This window comes from Thunnus albacares, chromosome 18 (assembly GCF_914725855.1).
Source record: "Thunnus albacares chromosome 18, fThuAlb1.1, whole genome shotgun sequence".
Classification (NCBI taxonomy): Eukaryota; Metazoa; Chordata; class Actinopteri; order Scombriformes; family Scombridae; genus Thunnus; species Thunnus albacares.
Window position 1 is genome coordinate 5,780,433 of NC_058123.1, and position 17,405 is coordinate 5,797,837.

The following is a 17,405-nucleotide window of genomic DNA, read 5'->3' on the forward strand; positions in this document are numbered from 1 at the left end:
AGGCGGAGACAAGCACTGCCAAGATGGCGACGGCCAGAGTCGCACATTTTGAGCTTCAAAACCACTCTTTAGAAACCAATGGGTGAAGTCACAGTGGCTACGTCCATATTTTTTACAGTGTATGCCAATATAGTGGCCAAACTGTGTAATTACAACGTCACGTGACGCTATTGGACCCAAAAAGTCTTTTTCTCATAGACTTACATTGTGAAAGAGACGTCTGTAAATCAGAGGATACATCTTTTGAGTATCACAACCCCCATGAAATGACTCATTTCACTATCAGAATTTGATCCATTCGGTCCAATCACATTTCAAAAGTCTAAAAGAGCCGCATGATTTAATTATTTTATCCCCATTCAAGATAGCAGGAGGGCTAAACTGGAAGTTCGCGGTCTCAGCTGGAGGAAGTCTCAAGTGAGTGTGCTCCATTGGACCCATAGAGCATGCACAGTATGTTTTCAGGAAGTGGCTTTTTTGGCTTCATGTGCCACTGAGCAACCTTCATTGGAATGAACGGGGCCCCGCCTCTGATGCTGTATCCAGTTCTTTTTATACATCCATGGCAGGTCGTCTTCCACAGAACCCACCATGTTGCACCTCCATGTTTCTACAGTAAGCCAGAAGGGACAAACCAAACACTGGCTCTAGAGAGGGCCTTTCACATTTTTTTCATGTCCACTGTAGGTTCTTCTACATGTTTGGAAGAGCATGAGAAGGTGTAACTCAGTTGGTTGCAATCTGCAACGTCACTGCTAGATGCCACTAAATCCTGGACACTGGTCCTTCAGCATTATGCAGGCAGGCAAAGCAGATCTATTTATAGAGCACATTAAATTACAAAGAAACTCAATGTGCTTTACATTTCAAAACAGACATAAAAACGTTGAGCATATGCAACACAGTGGTATAACAACAACAGCAACAACAACAACAACAACAACAACAACAACAACAACAACAATAATAATAATAATAATAATAATAATAATAATAATAATAATAATAATAATAATAAAGAAACAATATAAATAATATAAATATACATACCCACAATACCTGCATACACACACATGCACACATAGGTGAGCAAGGTCATACAGAGCTGCAGTCACACATTCTCATACATGAGAAGACACAGAAGTGCTTTACCACTGTCTCGACACACAGAACTTATGTAAACGTGTAATTTGTATTGATTTTATTTATCTATTGTCCTCAGTTCTCTTATTATTTTTTTGTATTTGTTTTTTAAACATGATTATATTCCTGTGCCTTTTATGTTGTTCTGTTTCCTTCATGGATTTGTTTGACTGTTTGTTTTGTGTGTGTTATGTTGAAAAAAAAAAAAAAACTTTAGGGGTTGGGCCCCTCTAAAGGGTCAGCAGATAAATCTGAGCGGTTGTGAGATGATTAATGGGAGAGGAAAGAAGAAAAAACAAAGTTCTGATACACAAATCTGTTTTCAGTTTTTTCTCTAATCTTTGATTTTTGCTGAAATATTGGATCATTTGAACATTTACTGAAATTAAACTATGTGAGAAGTTTAGAGGGGAATAATCACTGGTTTCATCTTTAACAATGTGTTGTATTTTATCATTCCTCCTGTTCATACTGACCATTAGAAGATCCCTTCATAATGCACTTACAATGGAAGTGATGGAGGACCAAATCCACAGTCCTCCTTCTGTGCAGAAATATATTTAAAAGTTTATCTGAAGCTAATATGAAGCTTCAAATCACTGAACACTGTCCGAGGAAACACAAAGAGGAAATTTGATGCTAAAAAGACTGATATAAAGACTCATATAAGCTTCACATCAACTTTTAAATACATTTTTTCACAGGCTTGTGGATTTTGTCCTCCATCACTTACATTGTAAGTGCTTTATGACGGGATCTTCAAACGGTCAGTATGAACAGGAGGAATGATTATGGGGGAAAAAAACTATTTCAATGTCCATTTGGGCACCTGACTATTATTTTAAGACAGATTTGAAAAATTATGAACCCGTCCTTTATGAATAAACTGATTTGACTTTAAGTTTAGATTCCCGTTCACACTCCTTCCGGTTAGTGGCGGTAATGCGCCTTAACGCTGGTTGTCAACCGCTAATAAACCTCAAGAAGAAGAAGACGAAGAAGACCGGCGTTGTTGACACTTCGAAAGGCAACAATGGCGACCGACGTGAGGCAGGAGCTTGCACAGCTGATGAATTCTAGTGGATCTCATAAAGATCTTGCTGCCAAGTATGTAACACTAATTATAAAAAAGCTCTATTACCATCTAACAATAGCAGAGTTAAGTAGCAGCTAGCAGGGAGTTAGCTGTGACGGACCAAGCTAAGCTAACGGTAGCTTCCTAGCTACATTAGCCATACATTCAAAAACAGAAAGTAACTGCATGTCAAACAAATATAATGTAATGTACAGATTCTTGTTAAACTGTAACATCAAATTGACATTATTATTTTTCTGTCATATAAGTAGCAAAGAGCTGAAGCTTCCAGGCTCAATTTTAAACATTTAAGTTCTTTAGACTTGTTGTGTTTATATTGTTTACAGAGCTGCAACGATTAGTCGATTAATCGATTAGTTGACAGACAGAAAATTAATCGCCAACTATTTTGATAATCAATTAATCGTTTTGGGTCATTTTGTAAGACAAAATTTAAAAATTGTCTCATTCCAGCTTCTTAAATGTGAATATTACCTGGTTTCTTCAGTCCTCTATGATAGTAATAGAACTGTAACGATTAATCGATTAGTTGCCAACTATTAAATTAATCACCAACTATTTTGATAATCAATTAATTGATATGAGTCATTATTTAGGAAAGCTTATTTGTATAACACATTTCAACAACAAGTTAATTCAATGTGCTTTACATAAAACATCAAGACAATTTATAAGAAACAGTACATTTTAAAAAGACATTTAAATACAGTTAAAATGAGTTCAAAAGAAGCTAAAGTAAAATAAAACAGGAGTGACGATTAATTGCTTGGTTGCCAAGTATTAAATTAATCACCAACTATTTTAATAATCCATTAATCATTTTGAGTGATTTTTTTAAAGAAGAAATTATCCACATTTTCTGATTCCAGCTTCTCAAATGTGATTATGTTCTGGTTTCTTTAGTTCTCTTTGAGAGTAAACTGAACATCTTTGGGTTGTGGATTGTCAGTCGGAACAAAACAAGACATTTAAGGACATCATCTTGGGCTTTGGGAGACAGTGATCAACATTTTTCACCATTGTCTGACACTTTATAGCCCAAACAACTAATCGAGAAAATAATCAACAGACGAATAAGAAGAAGAATAGTTTAGTCTAAAGTGTGTGTTTGTATCACATGTTTACAGTCTCAGCTTTTGAGATTTTCATTTGTCAGTTGCACCATTTGTCCACAAAAAAGTGATGTAACTAAAGCTCCTAACCTATAAAATCTTCTCTTAAATTTGCTGATATTTTTTAGATACCGACAAATTTTGGAGAAAGCTGTTCAATTCACGGATGCAGACCAACTGGAATCCTTGAAGGCCTTTGTTGAAGCAAGTATGGTGCACCTGCGTTCTTTTATCCGATCCGCAATACATCACCATCTATCTTTATTGAAGCAGAGTACATTGTATGTCCTCTGTATCTCACTGTAACGTTTCTAACTTCTTTATTTTTCACAGTGGTCAATGAAAATGTCAGTCTTGTCATTTCGAGACAACTGCTCACCGACTTCTGCACACATCTGCCCAACCTGCCCGACGCCACAGCGAAAGCAGTGTATCACTTCACCTTGGAAAAGATCCAGCCGAGGGTCATCTCCTTCGAGGAACAAGTAAACGCCCTCACACGCTTAGCAGGCAGTTAAACTTCACTTCTCTCCTTGAAATGCATGACAAAACGTTTCTTTATGTCTTCAGGTAGCCTCCATCAGACAGCACTTAGCTACCATTTATGAAAAGGAGGGAGACTGGAGAAATGCCGCCCAGGTTTTAGTTGGTATTCCCCTGGAAACAGGACAGAAGTAAGCTACTGATGTATTTCTCTCTTGACCTTTCATATTTGTGATATTTCTAGTTCTCTAAATACCTTTTTTTTAATTTTATTTCCTCCTTCAGGCAATACAATGTTGACTATAAGTTGGACACATACCTGAAAATTGCCCGTCTCTACTTAGAAGACGATGACCCGGTGCAGGCAGAAGCCTACATCAACAGAGCCTCATTGCTTCAGAATGAGTCCTCTAACGAACAGCTGCAAATTCATTACAAGGTACACAATCCTTTAATGGTTTATGGCCAGCAAATGAAGTGCTGTAATTAATCAGTAAGGAAAATTTGCAATACAGCCTCTGTAGTTTCTTGGATAAGTGTTTCATGCTGCTTTCCTTTTTCAGGTTTGCTATGCCAGAGTTCTAGATTTCAGGAGGAAGTTCATTGAAGCTGCACAGAGATACAACGAGTTGTCTTATAAGTCAATTGTCCATGAGAGCGAACGTCTAGAGGCACTGAAGCATGCCCTGAACTGCACCATACTGGCTTCTGCAGGTACCACCAACACTAAGTAACTGGGTTACAGGAAGCTGATTTCATGTAAACGAGAAACCTGGTTTCCGTAATCATTGTAGATTACGGAAACCAGTTCTCTGCCATGTATTAATGTAACAGGGTTTCAAATCGGCTTTTTACAAGTATACATAACATAATATGTGCATAACAGAAGACTGCAGACAGGGAGAGCAGAGCGGAAAGATGATTTAAAATAATTGCATCCAAAGTGCGACTAAAACTGAAACTAACACAAAGTAGTCTGTAGAAGTCCAACGAGTTTTCCACTGCTGAAAATTCGATTATTTGTTAAATTCAGACACTTTTGGGCTGTGCAGACACACACAGACATGCATAAAGGAAGCCAGGAGGCAGCATTTTCTATCACTACAGTTAAAATCAGTAAAACTTCCAAAATCAGATTGGTGGTAGGAGAGAAATCTGGTTACTGATCTGCTGCCTGTATGCACAGATTTACAGTAACCAGGTTAATGCAGTAAACGCATGTAAACGTGTTCCCTGGTTACCACACGTAACCTGGTTAGATGTAAATGCATTGACTAGTGATGTGTTTAGGGGTTATGTAAATGACAAACTTTTAAATGATGGTTCCACTTTATTCACCAAGTATTGTATTTCCTTTGTTGTAGGCCAGCAGCGTTCTCGAATGTTGGCCACTCTGTTTAAGGATGAACGCTGTCAGCAGCTGGCTGCATATGGTATTCTAGAGAAGATGTACTTGGACCGAATCATCAGAGGAAACCAGCTGCAGGAGTTTGCTGCCATGCTCATGCCTCACCAGAAGGCCACCACAGCAGATGGTGAGTCCAGATAATTAGTTTGTTGGGTTGGCAGTAGGGCAAAATTTCACTGCCTGCATCTTGTATGCCGCAACATAGAACCACATGTCGACTGCAGGTGTTTTATGCTTTCTAGGACAGTGAATGAAGCTCTGTGTTGCTGGTTTTGTTACAAGTTTGGCCCCATTTACACTTTTCACTTCAATTGTCTTGTATCCGAATAAAATCCAGATTTAATACACTTTCCTTTACACTTAGCCACAAGTATGTGTCTCCTAACTTCAGCCACTGTTATCACAGTTAGTTCTGCAGATCGCTTACTGACATAGTTACACTTTGGAGGAGTCTTAGACAGACTGATGCATTTACACCTTTTCAACATCTGGCTAGAAAGCGTGTCAATCACTCTCTTGAATGCTTTGTGGATGAATTCACACTTGGCCTTTTTGATGTCTGATAACTATCTGATCCACCAACCAGCCTACGCAAACCGTAGTGATTGAAATGCCAGTCTGTGAGGATCATAACATAAGTCTGAATGTTGTTTTGTTCTCTGTCGCAGGCTCCAGCATCCTCGACAGAGCCGTGATTGAACACAACCTCCTGTCAGCCAGTAAACTCTACAACAACATCACTTTTGAAGAACTAGGAGCGCTGTTGGAAATCCCCCCGGCAAAGGTGAGACGAGGATCAGAAAAATACTTTACTTTTCATCTTGAGCCTTTTCTCTAAACAATCACAATAAAAGAATTTAACTGCAACTGAACATAAGTGGAAAATGGATATTAAACTCTAGATACATTCAGCTGCCACCATTTACATGTTAACACCAACTTAGACTGTTCATATGAGTTAAATTTCCAGTTATATTACTCGTAGATGTTATTGATTTTTTTCAGTTTACTATTTAATGGTTGTATTCAAGGTTGTACTTAATCTGGCTTCCTTCCTTCCTTCCTTCCTTCCTTCCTTCCTTCCTTCCTTCCTTCCTTCCTGATTTGTTACTTTAAGCTCAGATTACTCAGAGTTAATGTTACCATGATCAGAATCTACATATTTGCTGGTGATGTGTTCAAGCAGATTGTACAAAATATGGAACAAAAAAAAAACATATTAAATTGTCAAACTTTAAAGAGAACATATGCGTTTTAGTTGCACATAATCTTTTTACCTTTTCACCTTTTAATGATACATTAAATTGTAGCTTTCCAGCTAATTTTCCTATTCAGCTCTGTGAGGAAATTAGTTAAATCCAGAATAAATACATTTATGCTGGTATTAAATGTCCTTTTTCTCTTTTAGGCTGAGAAAATTGCATCCCAGATGATCACCGAAGGACGCATGAATGGCTTCATCGACCAGATAGACGGCATCGTACACTTTGAGAGTGAGTGACGACTCCCAGTGTGTCTTTACCTTTGACATGGAACTGAAATTTATTCATCTTAAACTGGGAGTTATAATCAATTCAATGCCAACAAAAATGCACCTGTCATTTACGCATGCAAAATTATCGAGGAAGGTTGAGCTCCGACTGTAGCTTTAACCACCGGCTGTAATCTCAGCGAGCAGGCACAACCGTCAACTCACTGCACCAGCATGTAGTTACTGTTACACACATTAAAAATGCATGTGTCACAGCCATTGCTATTATTAACAGCTGCAGCCATTGCTACAACTTTAGTCATAAATACAGCGACAGCTATGCCAGTTATAGCCATGTCAACAGTCTAACTACAGCTACAGTGACTGCAACAGCCCACATAACACAGTGTAGAGAATCAATTAGACTCTTAACATTAGCTGCAATGATGCAGACGTCTAGCTGAGTTACTGTGACCATGATATACATGATATATGTTCAGCTACTACATCTTCACAACAATATTACTCACATTAATGCCAGTGCAGAGGCATCAGTGGCAAGCAGACTAATCTAGCCATCGTTAACTAAGAATATTAATGCTTTCACAGCACTATCCTGAAGTTATTTGTCAGTTTCATTGTTTAGTTCACTTCCACCAAAAATGTAATGTGTATCTGTGGCCACTAGGGGGCAGCTTCATCAAGCAGGAATGACAGGAAACTACACGAAGCACATTCTCTGCTTGTTCTCTGAACATAATTAAACAACAATTTGTTTAATGCTCTGACTTCTAATCTTTTCTTTTCTCTCTGGCAGCCCGAGAACCCCTTCCTACCTGGGACAAACAGATCCAGTCTCTGTGTTTCCAAGTCAACAACCTCCTAGAAAAGATCCGTCAGGCCGCTCCAGAGTGGGCCGCACAAGCTATGGAAGCCCAGATGACCCAGTAGACGCCCCCTGACACTCCAACAACAACAACAACAAAAAAATCCCACCTAAACTGATCTCTCTGCCCATCTTCAAGTTTTGTCTTCCTGCTCAAAAATGTCACTTGTCACTTCGGTTCCAGTGATGGAAGCGCCCAAGGAGAACCTTCTGGTATCGCCACAACTCGTTAGAGATGTTTCTCTTTTTGATACAGTTTCAGAGAGCGCTGTTGTAATACCTAATACTGGTTCAATGTTTCTCAGTATTTAGATATGATCACAGCAGTGTTATAAATCTGTAAGGATTGACTTCATTTGATTTACTTCTTGTGTCATATGGTATGTTTAAAAAAAAATGTGCATATGATGGTTGACATGTAATATGGTTAAAGACACATACAACTGCTCTATTTAAGCTTTTGCATTCCAGCACGTTCTCCCGTTTTTCATTTGACGTAATGGCACAGCAATATCTGTCAAGTGGTTGGTTTATTGCTTCATGTGAACCTCTCAGTTCACGCTCATGAAATTTTAAGCAAAGAGAATTAAAATCAAAGTGGAGAAAATCAGCGTTATGGTCGTGTCAGTTCATTTTCTGCTTCAGCAGCAATTCATCGGATTGTTACACAATTTAAATCAGCATTCATGCAGCAAAGTCATGACTAATTGTCAAGTTTGAGTACTGGATGATAAAGTAAATGTTTAACTCCTCTCTTCTAGAAATCCTTGAAACAATCTGAGGAGAAAAATCACTCTTAGCTGCTCATAACTCCTGTCATGGGATGGAGTCACAAGCAAATATTGCTAAAAAAATGCCAATAGATGAGTTGCTTTCAGCTTCTCAAACATTCAAGCACTAACACTATTTCAGCAAACATTATACTGAGATTTCTTTGAAGCTCAAGCAACCTCAGCGCTCATGTTCCAGTTGAGCCGAAGAGGAAAGACAAATAACAATAGATGTCAGTTAACATATATGAAGGACTTACTATACAAACATACAGTATGTTCAATAGTAAAACAGTTCAGTATTTACTGGATCAGTCAAGCCATTTATATCCAAAACCAAAGTATTTAGCTTCATTTTTCTTGGTTACAAAAACTTTGTTTTGACTATTTCAGTATCAAATATATCAAATCCTAAGATCAAAGGAGGAAAGTAGTTCTAGGATTGTTTTGTTTGAATAGTTTTTAGAGGCTGTGAAAAAGTGGGTGAGACTTCCATTTTGTGCCCATTACTTATAAGTCTTTTGATACCCACTCAAATCCAAACTTAAGGCACAGAAAATATGATCGATCTACTTTGTTTTAGGATGTACATCATTTTATTTTTAAATGCGACACTTATTTTACTTGAAATTAAATGAGAACATGTATTTACCATCAGAGTACTGAGCCTATTATTTATATAATCTGTGTATAATAGAATGTTAGTTTCTTTCATGTTGTTGGTTTATTTACTCATTCACACCTCAACATCAACTGTATTCATCGTTCTATGTGTTGAAGTAGCGTCCGGAGGCTGAGCAATCAGCCCTTTACCAACAGACATGTTTTGAATGTGCACTGCACTGGTTTATTTAATGCAGTTAAGTATTACAGACAGATATTACACAGACATTGATTTTATTCAGCCCGCATTGGTCTCCAGTCTTAACATGGACACAGTGGTTGTCTCCTCGTCCAGTGAGACCTTCCCGCTCAGGAGCTGTGAAAGCCGCTTCTCCTTGTCCAGCTCCTCCTGGACCTCCTGCTTCATTTGACTGAGACAGAATCTCCTCGCTGTGATCCAGGCCTGTCAACAACACTCAGTTAGTCTCAACAGTAAGATAATAAAGGTTGATGGTAGACTAGTGTTACATACAGGTTTACATATCAAACTACAGTCTGAAGATTCACTATATTTACTCACCAGTTCAGCCATGAGATGTTTTGTCTCTAGTCTCCCAATCACTTCCTGAAATCTGTAAAAATAAAAAAAAGATTGTGTTATTTTTTACAACTGTTATGTGTTTGTAAAAGAAACTGTAACATAATATGTCGGTTTTCTATCAGTGTATGAGTCAAATAAACGGTCAGTTTGACTTACTCCTCCACAAGAAGTGCCTCTTTTTGGTCCTCTGTGGCAGCAACTCCTGGAGAAACCCTCCTACCCCAGAAGTCCCTTTTTACGATCTTCTGTGGCAGAAACCTCCAAAGAAGCCTCCCTCAGAAGTCCCTCTTTTTGGTCCTCTGTGGCAGAAACCTCTGAGGAAGCCTCCCTCTCCTCCCGTAGTGCCTCTTTTTGGTCCTCTGTGGCAGCAACTCCTGGAGAAACCTCCCCCCCCCCCAGAAGTCCCACTTTTTGGTCTTCTGTGGCAGAAACCTCTGAAGAAGCCTCCCTCTCATCCCGAAGTGCCTCTTTTTGGTCCTCTGTGGCAGCAACTCCTGGAGAAACCTCCCTCCCCCCAGAGCCTTTTTTTTGGTCTTCTGTGGCAGAAACCTCTGAAGAAGCCTCCCTCTCCTCCAGAAGTGCGTCTTTTTGGTCTTCCGTGGCACAGAGACATTGCTATTATTTAGTCTTCAGAGGGACAATGGAAGCAGCATGACATTGCCCTCCAAATGCCACAGAAGAAGGCACGCACTCTCTTCTTCTTCTTCATCTTTCTCTTAACTCCGAAGTCCTCAGCCTCCAACTCCTCCTGCAGGACTTCCAGCTCCGGCTCCATGTATACAATCACGTTGGTCTCCAGTCTTGAGGATGAGGATGTCCTCACAGTGGCTGTCACTTCATCCAACGAGACCTCTGGAGAAACCTCCCTCTTCTCCAGAAGTCCATATTTTTGGTCCAGCTCTGGCTCCATGTGAACAATCACATTGGCCTCCAATCTTAACATGGATGTCCTCACGGGGGTTGTCTCATCCAGCGAGACCTCTGGAGAAGCCTCCTTCTCCTCTAGAAGTCCCGCTTGTGACCCTTCCGACGTGCTGAGCTGAGGCTGAGGTCTGCATGCGGCAGTCTGCACTCTATTATCCATATCCTGGATCGCAAAGATGACGTTCTCTCTTGCAGAGAAGAAGCTGTCATCATAGTCCATTATGTGGAAGGTCTGGGAGTGATGGTCAAAATCCTTTAAGATGGATTTGACCATGAATCTTGCTGCTATAGTGCAGACCCCGAGCAGAGGAGCTGCAGAGAGAGGTCCGTACCGAGGCAGACAGGGAGCTGCTGAGTCCCTCAGCAGTCTCCCAACCTCAACGCTGGCTGCTTCTATTTGGTCTGCAGACTCTGGTTCCTCCAGGAGGAACTTAAGAGTGGTGTTTATCACCTCCTGGATGACTGGTGCAGTGCTCTTCTGGAGGTCTAACAGCTCTTGTGGCTTCTCATCCCCTGAAGAGACGGGAGGAATGTGAGATCCACCAAAATATTTCAGCAGCTTGCTGAACAGTGATGGTAGATATGTTCGCACAGCCTTCTCTGCTTTTGGTCGGAAGACTGTAACAAACATCTGAAGGTCCTCCAGTGTGACCTTCCTGTTCAGCAGCTGTGAAAGCCGCTTCTCCTCGTCCAGCTCCTCCTGGATCTCCTGCTCCATTTGACTGAGACAGAATTTCCTCGCTGTAGTCCAGTAGTAGTAATTGGTTGCCAAACTTTTGAAGGTGTGGATGATGCCCTAAACCGGCCAGAATCTTTCAATTTGCAACAAAATTTGGGAATGTTGTACAAAAAGCCACACTGCACCAGTATGTAACATTTGATATAATCCTACCCACAGTAAAGTACTTATAACATGATATTTCTGCAATTCTGTTGACTTTAATAAAATGAAACTCGGTACAAAAGTTCTCCATGAGAATCTGTACAACATACTGAATCATGGCACCAATAGCCCCACCCTGTGGTCATGAGTAAAACTCCAACATACTACTTATTAACTGCCATATCTCTTAAATGTAATATTCCATGGTCACCAAAGTCTGCAAAGTTCTACAGATGGGGATGCTGAACAAGTGTGTTGTATTTGCAGCAATGTTTTGCAAGTTATTTCAGCTCTTTCCAGATTAAAAATGATTTACAGAATTAAAGAAAATCAGAAAACCACCCTCTGTGTGACATAGAAGAAATAGGAACATTAGAGCACATATATTATTGATTTGATTTATTGATTCGGACAGTGTGCAGTTTTAAACATTAAAGATACACTGCACCGGAGTTAGCTCGAAGCTAATTTGCATCCATAGTCCCCCACAATCAAAACATACAACAGCACAACAACAAACAGTACAAAGCAAAAAAAAAAAAAAACAACAAACCAAAACAAAACAAAACACACAGAACACACCATACAAAATACAAAATACAAAGCTACACACAACAGCACATCACATATACCCACACTGTCAATGTCAAGCAGCACTGAGTCCATACAAATAAAAAATGAAAGTACAAGAGCAAATTAAATGAAATAAGTTCATATATAAACAAATAAGACGCAAATAAAAGAGACAAGCTCGTGTGAAGCAGATAGAATACCAGCAAAAGAACAAACCTTTAATATAAAACAGATAAAAGTGCATGGAAGTGCATATAAAAAATACTAAAATGACGACATTAAATAAAAGCCCAATTAAAATTGCTATGACAATAAAAATTAAATAAGTAAAACACCATAAAATATAATAATATACAAAGGAAATCTAAAAGTGATGTGATGATGTAAGCCAGCCAATCATTAAACAGACTGAAGTTAAATAGGCAGTACCATTATCATCACCACTAACACCCCCCAAACGAACTGTCAGACCTAAATATGACAGACAGACAGATATGGTTTAAAAAAAGAAAACAAAAACAAAACGTCCCACTCATTTGGCATCCTAGGCGACCGCCTGTGTCACGGTCCACACCATAAGGAAAATGATGATAATAACAACAATGTTAATAACACCAGATGCCAACATAAAGAAAAGACTGACAGCAAAAAACAAACAACAACTTACAATGATAATGTTCATTTAATAAACCAGCAGTCGGCCATGCTGGAGTTAAGTAATAGTGAAACATCCAAAAGTGAAACTGATCTACAAACAAGTAGAGGAAAAAAACAAGGGACAACTTCTACAAATTAAAAGGTTTTTACTAAAATACCTTTTATTAAAAACACCTTTGTAAACACCACATACATTCAGTATTCAGAAAATCATCAGTCCATTTAATCAAATGTCTCCACTGTGACGGTGATTGGTTGTGGTCTTCTTTTAAGAACAGATTTTAAATGACAAGACAGCTGCAATCAATATAAATTACTTTAATACACTGCAAACCTGTTTCAATGGTTCTAAGATCTGCTGGAGAATCTGCACAGGCTGTGTTCATGTCTGAGGTCAAGTTCTGGTTACAGAAAGGCTTGGGAAAAAAACCTGACAGTGTTTCAAAATTGAAGTCAACACTAATCTTCTCCACATTACGTCAACTGTTCAAGACAACACAGATAAAAATGTGATTTAGGACACTTGTAGTAAATCATGTCACTGTTCTCCACCCATAAGGAGTGCCCCTGATGACTAATGTTCAACTAGCTGGAACAAATAATTTCTTTCAGAAGACTGGAAATATCACAAGGATAGTCGATTTACAACAGTCGTACAACATTAACGGCTTTATTATGCTGTATATCATTTCATAAATAATTAAACAGAAAGAATGAGTAGCATCTACAAAGGTTTCAGAAGTGCAGCAGTCCACCAGGCTTCCTTGGTATCCTTACTGCACCTAAAATGCAAACATATGATGTCCCATCCTTTAATCAGCTCTATAAATGTAAAGATAAGAAGTCTCGGGTGTGCTGTAGAGCTGTTATAAGATGCTCACCACTCAGTAAATGCCTTGTTCCTTCCTGCGGTCGATATCTCTCCTCAGTTGGCAGGTGGCACAGACTGGACAGCACATGGTCGCTATAAAGTCCTTCAAGAGAGACCCCTGGAAACACAAAAACATTGTACTTTCTACTCCACTACATTTATTTGACAGCTTTTCAGATGAAGAGTTGACACAGTCATATAATACAATATAATATAATAATATAACAAGCTTTTAAAATACAACACATTGTTAAACATTAAACCAGTGGTGTCTGGACTTTAAAGGAGGGGCCATGAGATTAATATGACTGGCCATCAGATTATCACTGATGTAGGAAACTAGAAAAAGCTAGACGCTGCTAGACAGAACTACATTTTTTTTTAATGACTGAGCTGCTCATAACTCCTGCCAGTGGTGGGAAGCTAAGTATATTTACTCAACTGAACTCAAGTTAGTCATATCAAGTGGATATCTGACACATTTACAGTCTTTTTAGCATCAAATTCCCTCTTTGTGTTTCCTCAGACAGTGTTTTCCTGCTGCGGTGGAAGTATAGTAACAAAAAGAGGGACTTTGGCACTAAAAAGACTGTAACGTTGAAAGATATCTACTTGATTTGACTCATTTGGACGCTGAAGCTTCATATTAGCTTCAGATAAACTTTTAAATACATTTTTAGCACAGAAGGAGGACTGTGGACGTTGTTCCCCATCACTTACATTGTAAGTGTATTATGAAGGGATCTTCTAATGGTCAGTATGAACAGGAGGAATGATTACAGCAAGAAAAACATGTTTCAATGTTCATTTGGGCTCCTGACTGTCGTTTTGAGACACACTTGAAAAATTGTGAACATTTAAGTTTAGAATGTATGCAGGATGTTTACTTGTAACAGGGTATTTTACACTCTTGTACTTGCACTTTTACTAAAGTAAAGGATCTAAATAGAGCGATAAGTTGATTAATTGATTAGATGTCAACTATTACATTAATTGGCAACTATTTTAATAATTTTTTAAGAAATAAATGCCCTGCTCTGATTCCAGCCTCTCAAATGTGAATATTTTCTAGTTTCTTTACTCCTCTAATGGCAGTAAACTGAATATCTTTGGGTTGTGGACTAAACATTTCACATACGAGCACAAAGAGTGATCAACATTATTCACAATTTTCTACCATTTTATAGACCAAACAACTAATTGATTAATTGAGAAATTCCGGTGCAGCTTTGGGTTGTCAGATAAGAGCCACAGTGAAGTTAAACCATCGGTAAGATGTTCTGAGGTAAGACAAAAGGTTTATAAAGACTGATGTTGAGTCTGTGTCTGTTGGGAAAATTGATTAAAATTATGCTTATGGCTTCAGAGACCTAGGCACCGATGGCGAAATACTTTCTGAGTTTTTGCTTATTAAGTCCCAATTTACCACAACTTATAAAGTATGTTTTCTATTTTCATTGTATTTTCTATCTTATGTTACATGAGTGCTGAGAAAAAAGGTTTGAGAAACAAGACTGTGATGTGTGTTTTTAACCCCCACAGCGCCACTAAGAGTGTTCGTTTTGTTTTTTTTTCCCGGGGCAGCTTCAGGTTGCGCCCGACACAGATAAGACCCACAGTGAGGTTAAATCCACAGATAAGACGTTCTGGGGTAAACTGCATGAGGCTTATTCTGGTTAATCAAGATCGGTGGAGAGTCTGCGTCCGTTGGGAAAAGGGAGGTCTTGTTATGCTTATGGCTTCAGAGACCTCGACGCCAATTTACAGATTGTGTACAGATTGCTTTTTAAGTCTCAAATTACCACCACTAAAGTACACTTATGTATCAAATTTTTACTTTATTTTATCTTATGTTTATTAACATTATCAAAAGGATTTTATTTTCCATCTCATGTACATTTACATGTTTTTATGTTAATTTTTTGTCTTTTTTCATGTGAAACACTTGTTGCATGTAATTGCAATGTAAAGCACTTTGAGCTGCATTTTTGCTAGTTGCTAGTTAATTGCTAGTTGCAGCCCTGGATCTGAGTACTTCTTCCACCGCTGCCTGTGCAGGTGTAATAACCACAACTAAAGGCTGTGCTATCGTTCTCGGAGATACCTGACAATACTGTTGCTGTTTTTTATAATGTCAAAATGAAGTCCTACAGTCAGCCAGCTGCAGATATCCACTGAAAACTTACTTCGATGTTGTATCTGGTCCTGTAGACGCTGCGGATGGTCATTCCTATACCACACAGGCAGCACTCGCCCATGTCACTGGCAACGGAGCAGGTCATGCAGGGGTAGCAGCACAAACCGTAGCAGCCTGAGATAGAGGGAAAGGAAATGCTTCTTAACTTTGGCTGCATTTTGATGTAGCAAAAGCATATTTCCCAGGAAAGAGGAGAGCTTACAGGTTCCAAAGTCGCCGCAGAAATCAAACAGACCGGTCTGGAAATCAGAGGGTTCAAATCTGCCTGGTTGGTTGGTCACAGCCATGATCAGGATAAAAACCCTTCTCTTCTGTGGGATAAAAAAAGTGTTTTCCTGTTTGTTCTTATCACTTTTTTTTGAGCCTAACACATGAAGAGTATTTACATTACTTCTGTATCTTCCCCAAGCAGAGATAACTATAAATTACACCTCTTTTGAACATCAAACAATCAAACATAAGTTATCTGGTTGGGATTCAAAGTCAAGCGGCAGTTAGGAGCAAAATCTTACCAGATGGTTGGAGAGTTGAAGGAACTGATGAGGAGACTCCTGGACAATGGATTGAGACCGGAGACAGGGCGAGTTTTTATAACCAATCAAAGCAGATGACTAGTATACTGTTAAAACTGTCGCTGTCTGGAGCTCAAAGGTCTGGTTAGGTGAGAAAGGAAACTAAATACCAGAGACACTGTGTTCTTTAATAAATCAATGAAGCTTATGAATGCGATCTCCCTGAGCTCTGCAGTAAGAGAGAAGCACACACAAACATTTTATACTTTCAGCCTCCACCCAACAGAATTGTCAACACAAGGACCTCACACCTGTTTCTGAAAGATAAATATTAACAGTTCTGTAAATTGTGTCAGGCTCGCCTTATACATCTTCCTGTTTGTGCATTTAGTTCCCCTCTCCCTTAAAGATAAGACTTTGCTGGTCATGGTGTATGCAGTCATGCAAATATTGTGCAACTTTGTTCTTTTAATGGCAAAATTGATCAGTTGAATACACTTATACACCGGATTAACGATCATCAAAGTATGATTGCAATGATAAAGTAATTTCTCCAACAATAAACTTCTAATATCATTTTTTTCCCTCCACAACAGACTCTGTGCAACAGTTTTATTGTGCAGCAGAGAGGTCACTAAGCACACGAACGCCAAGCTCACATTGCACAATAAACCTCAACTTCTCTTTACATCTGTTGTACATATTCTGTTTTTGTGATTTTAGAGGCAAACGTGAACTCTTATTATGACATCTTTTGAATGTGAAAGAAAGAGAGTTTTAGTTTAAGAAAAAAAAACAACAGTCAGGAGCCCAGATGAACATTGAAACATGTTTTTCTTGCTGTAATCATTTCTCCTGTTCATACTGACCATTAGAAGACCCCTTCATTCAATGCACTTACAATGTAAGTGATGGGGGACAAAATCCACAGTCCTCCTTCTGTGCACAAATGTATTTAAAAGTTTATCTGAAGCTAATATGAAGCTTCAGCATCCAAATGAGTCTTTTTGTTACTATACTTCCACCGCAGCTCAACAGGGAAACACAAAGAGGGAATCTGATGCTAAAAAGACTGTAAATGTGTCAGATATCCACTTGATATGACTAACTCAGACTGCTGAAGCCTCATATAAGCTTCACATCAACTTTTAAATGCATTTTTGTGCAAAATATGGATCGCTTACATTGAATTGAGCACATTTGAAGGGAATCTTT

At 38.8% G+C, this 17,405-nt stretch overlaps 2 protein-coding genes across 2 annotated transcripts; one reads left to right on the top strand and one right to left on the bottom strand.

Moving 5' to 3' along the window:
- The first annotated feature begins 2,116 nt into the window (after nt 1-2,116).
- Nucleotides 2,117-8,209, top strand: cops4 (COP9 constitutive photomorphogenic homolog subunit 4 (Arabidopsis)). Its single transcript, XM_044334365.1, has 10 exons — nt 2,117-2,250; nt 3,480-3,559; nt 3,685-3,836; nt 3,922-4,025; nt 4,120-4,273; nt 4,398-4,548; nt 5,199-5,369; nt 5,911-6,026; nt 6,651-6,735; nt 7,531-8,209. The coding sequence occupies exons 1-10, from the start codon at nt 2,177-2,179 to the stop codon at nt 7,662-7,664; spliced, it is 1,221 nt and encodes a 406-aa protein (XP_044190300.1). The 5' UTR covers nt 2,117-2,176; the 3' UTR covers nt 7,665-8,209.
- A 4,547-nt stretch (nt 8,210-12,756) lies between these two features.
- Nucleotides 12,757-16,440, bottom strand: LOC122968696 (placenta-specific gene 8 protein-like). The gene is made up of 5 exons (XM_044334096.1): nt 16,191-16,440; nt 15,881-15,989; nt 15,668-15,792; nt 13,492-13,599; nt 12,757-13,392 (listed from the first exon to the last, which is right to left on the bottom strand). The coding sequence occupies exons 2-4, from the start codon at nt 15,963-15,965 to the stop codon at nt 13,495-13,497; spliced, it is 315 nt and encodes a 104-aa protein (XP_044190031.1). The 5' UTR covers nt 15,966-15,989; nt 16,191-16,440; the 3' UTR covers nt 12,757-13,392; nt 13,492-13,494.
- Nucleotides 16,441-17,405: the final 965 nt, after the last annotated feature.

Bases quoted from the DNA above. Each gene is read 5' to 3' on its own strand.
- cops4 (XM_044334365.1), top strand. From the start codon at position 2,177: ATGGCGACCGACGTGAGGCAGGAGCTTGCACAGCTGATGAATTCTAGT. The intron at 3,837-3,921 runs GTAAACGCCCTC...TTATGTCTTCAG, and splicing joins TCATCTCCTTCGAGGAACAA to GTAGCCTCCATCAGACAGCA. The intron at 6,027-6,650 runs GTGAGACGAGGA...TTTCTCTTTTAG, and splicing joins TGGAAATCCCCCCGGCAAAG to GCTGAGAAAATTGCATCCCA.
- LOC122968696 (XM_044334096.1), bottom strand. From the start codon at position 15,965: ATGGCTGTGACCAACCAACCAGGCAGATTTGAACCCTCTGATTTCCAG. The intron at 15,793-15,880 runs GTAAGCTCTCCT...CCTCTATCTCAG, and splicing joins CTGCGGCGACTTTGGAACCT to GCTGCTACGGTTTGTGCTGC. The intron at 13,600-15,667 runs GTAAGTTTTCAG...TTGTGTTTCCAG, and splicing joins GGACCAGATACAACATCGAA to GGGTCTCTCTTGAAGGACTT.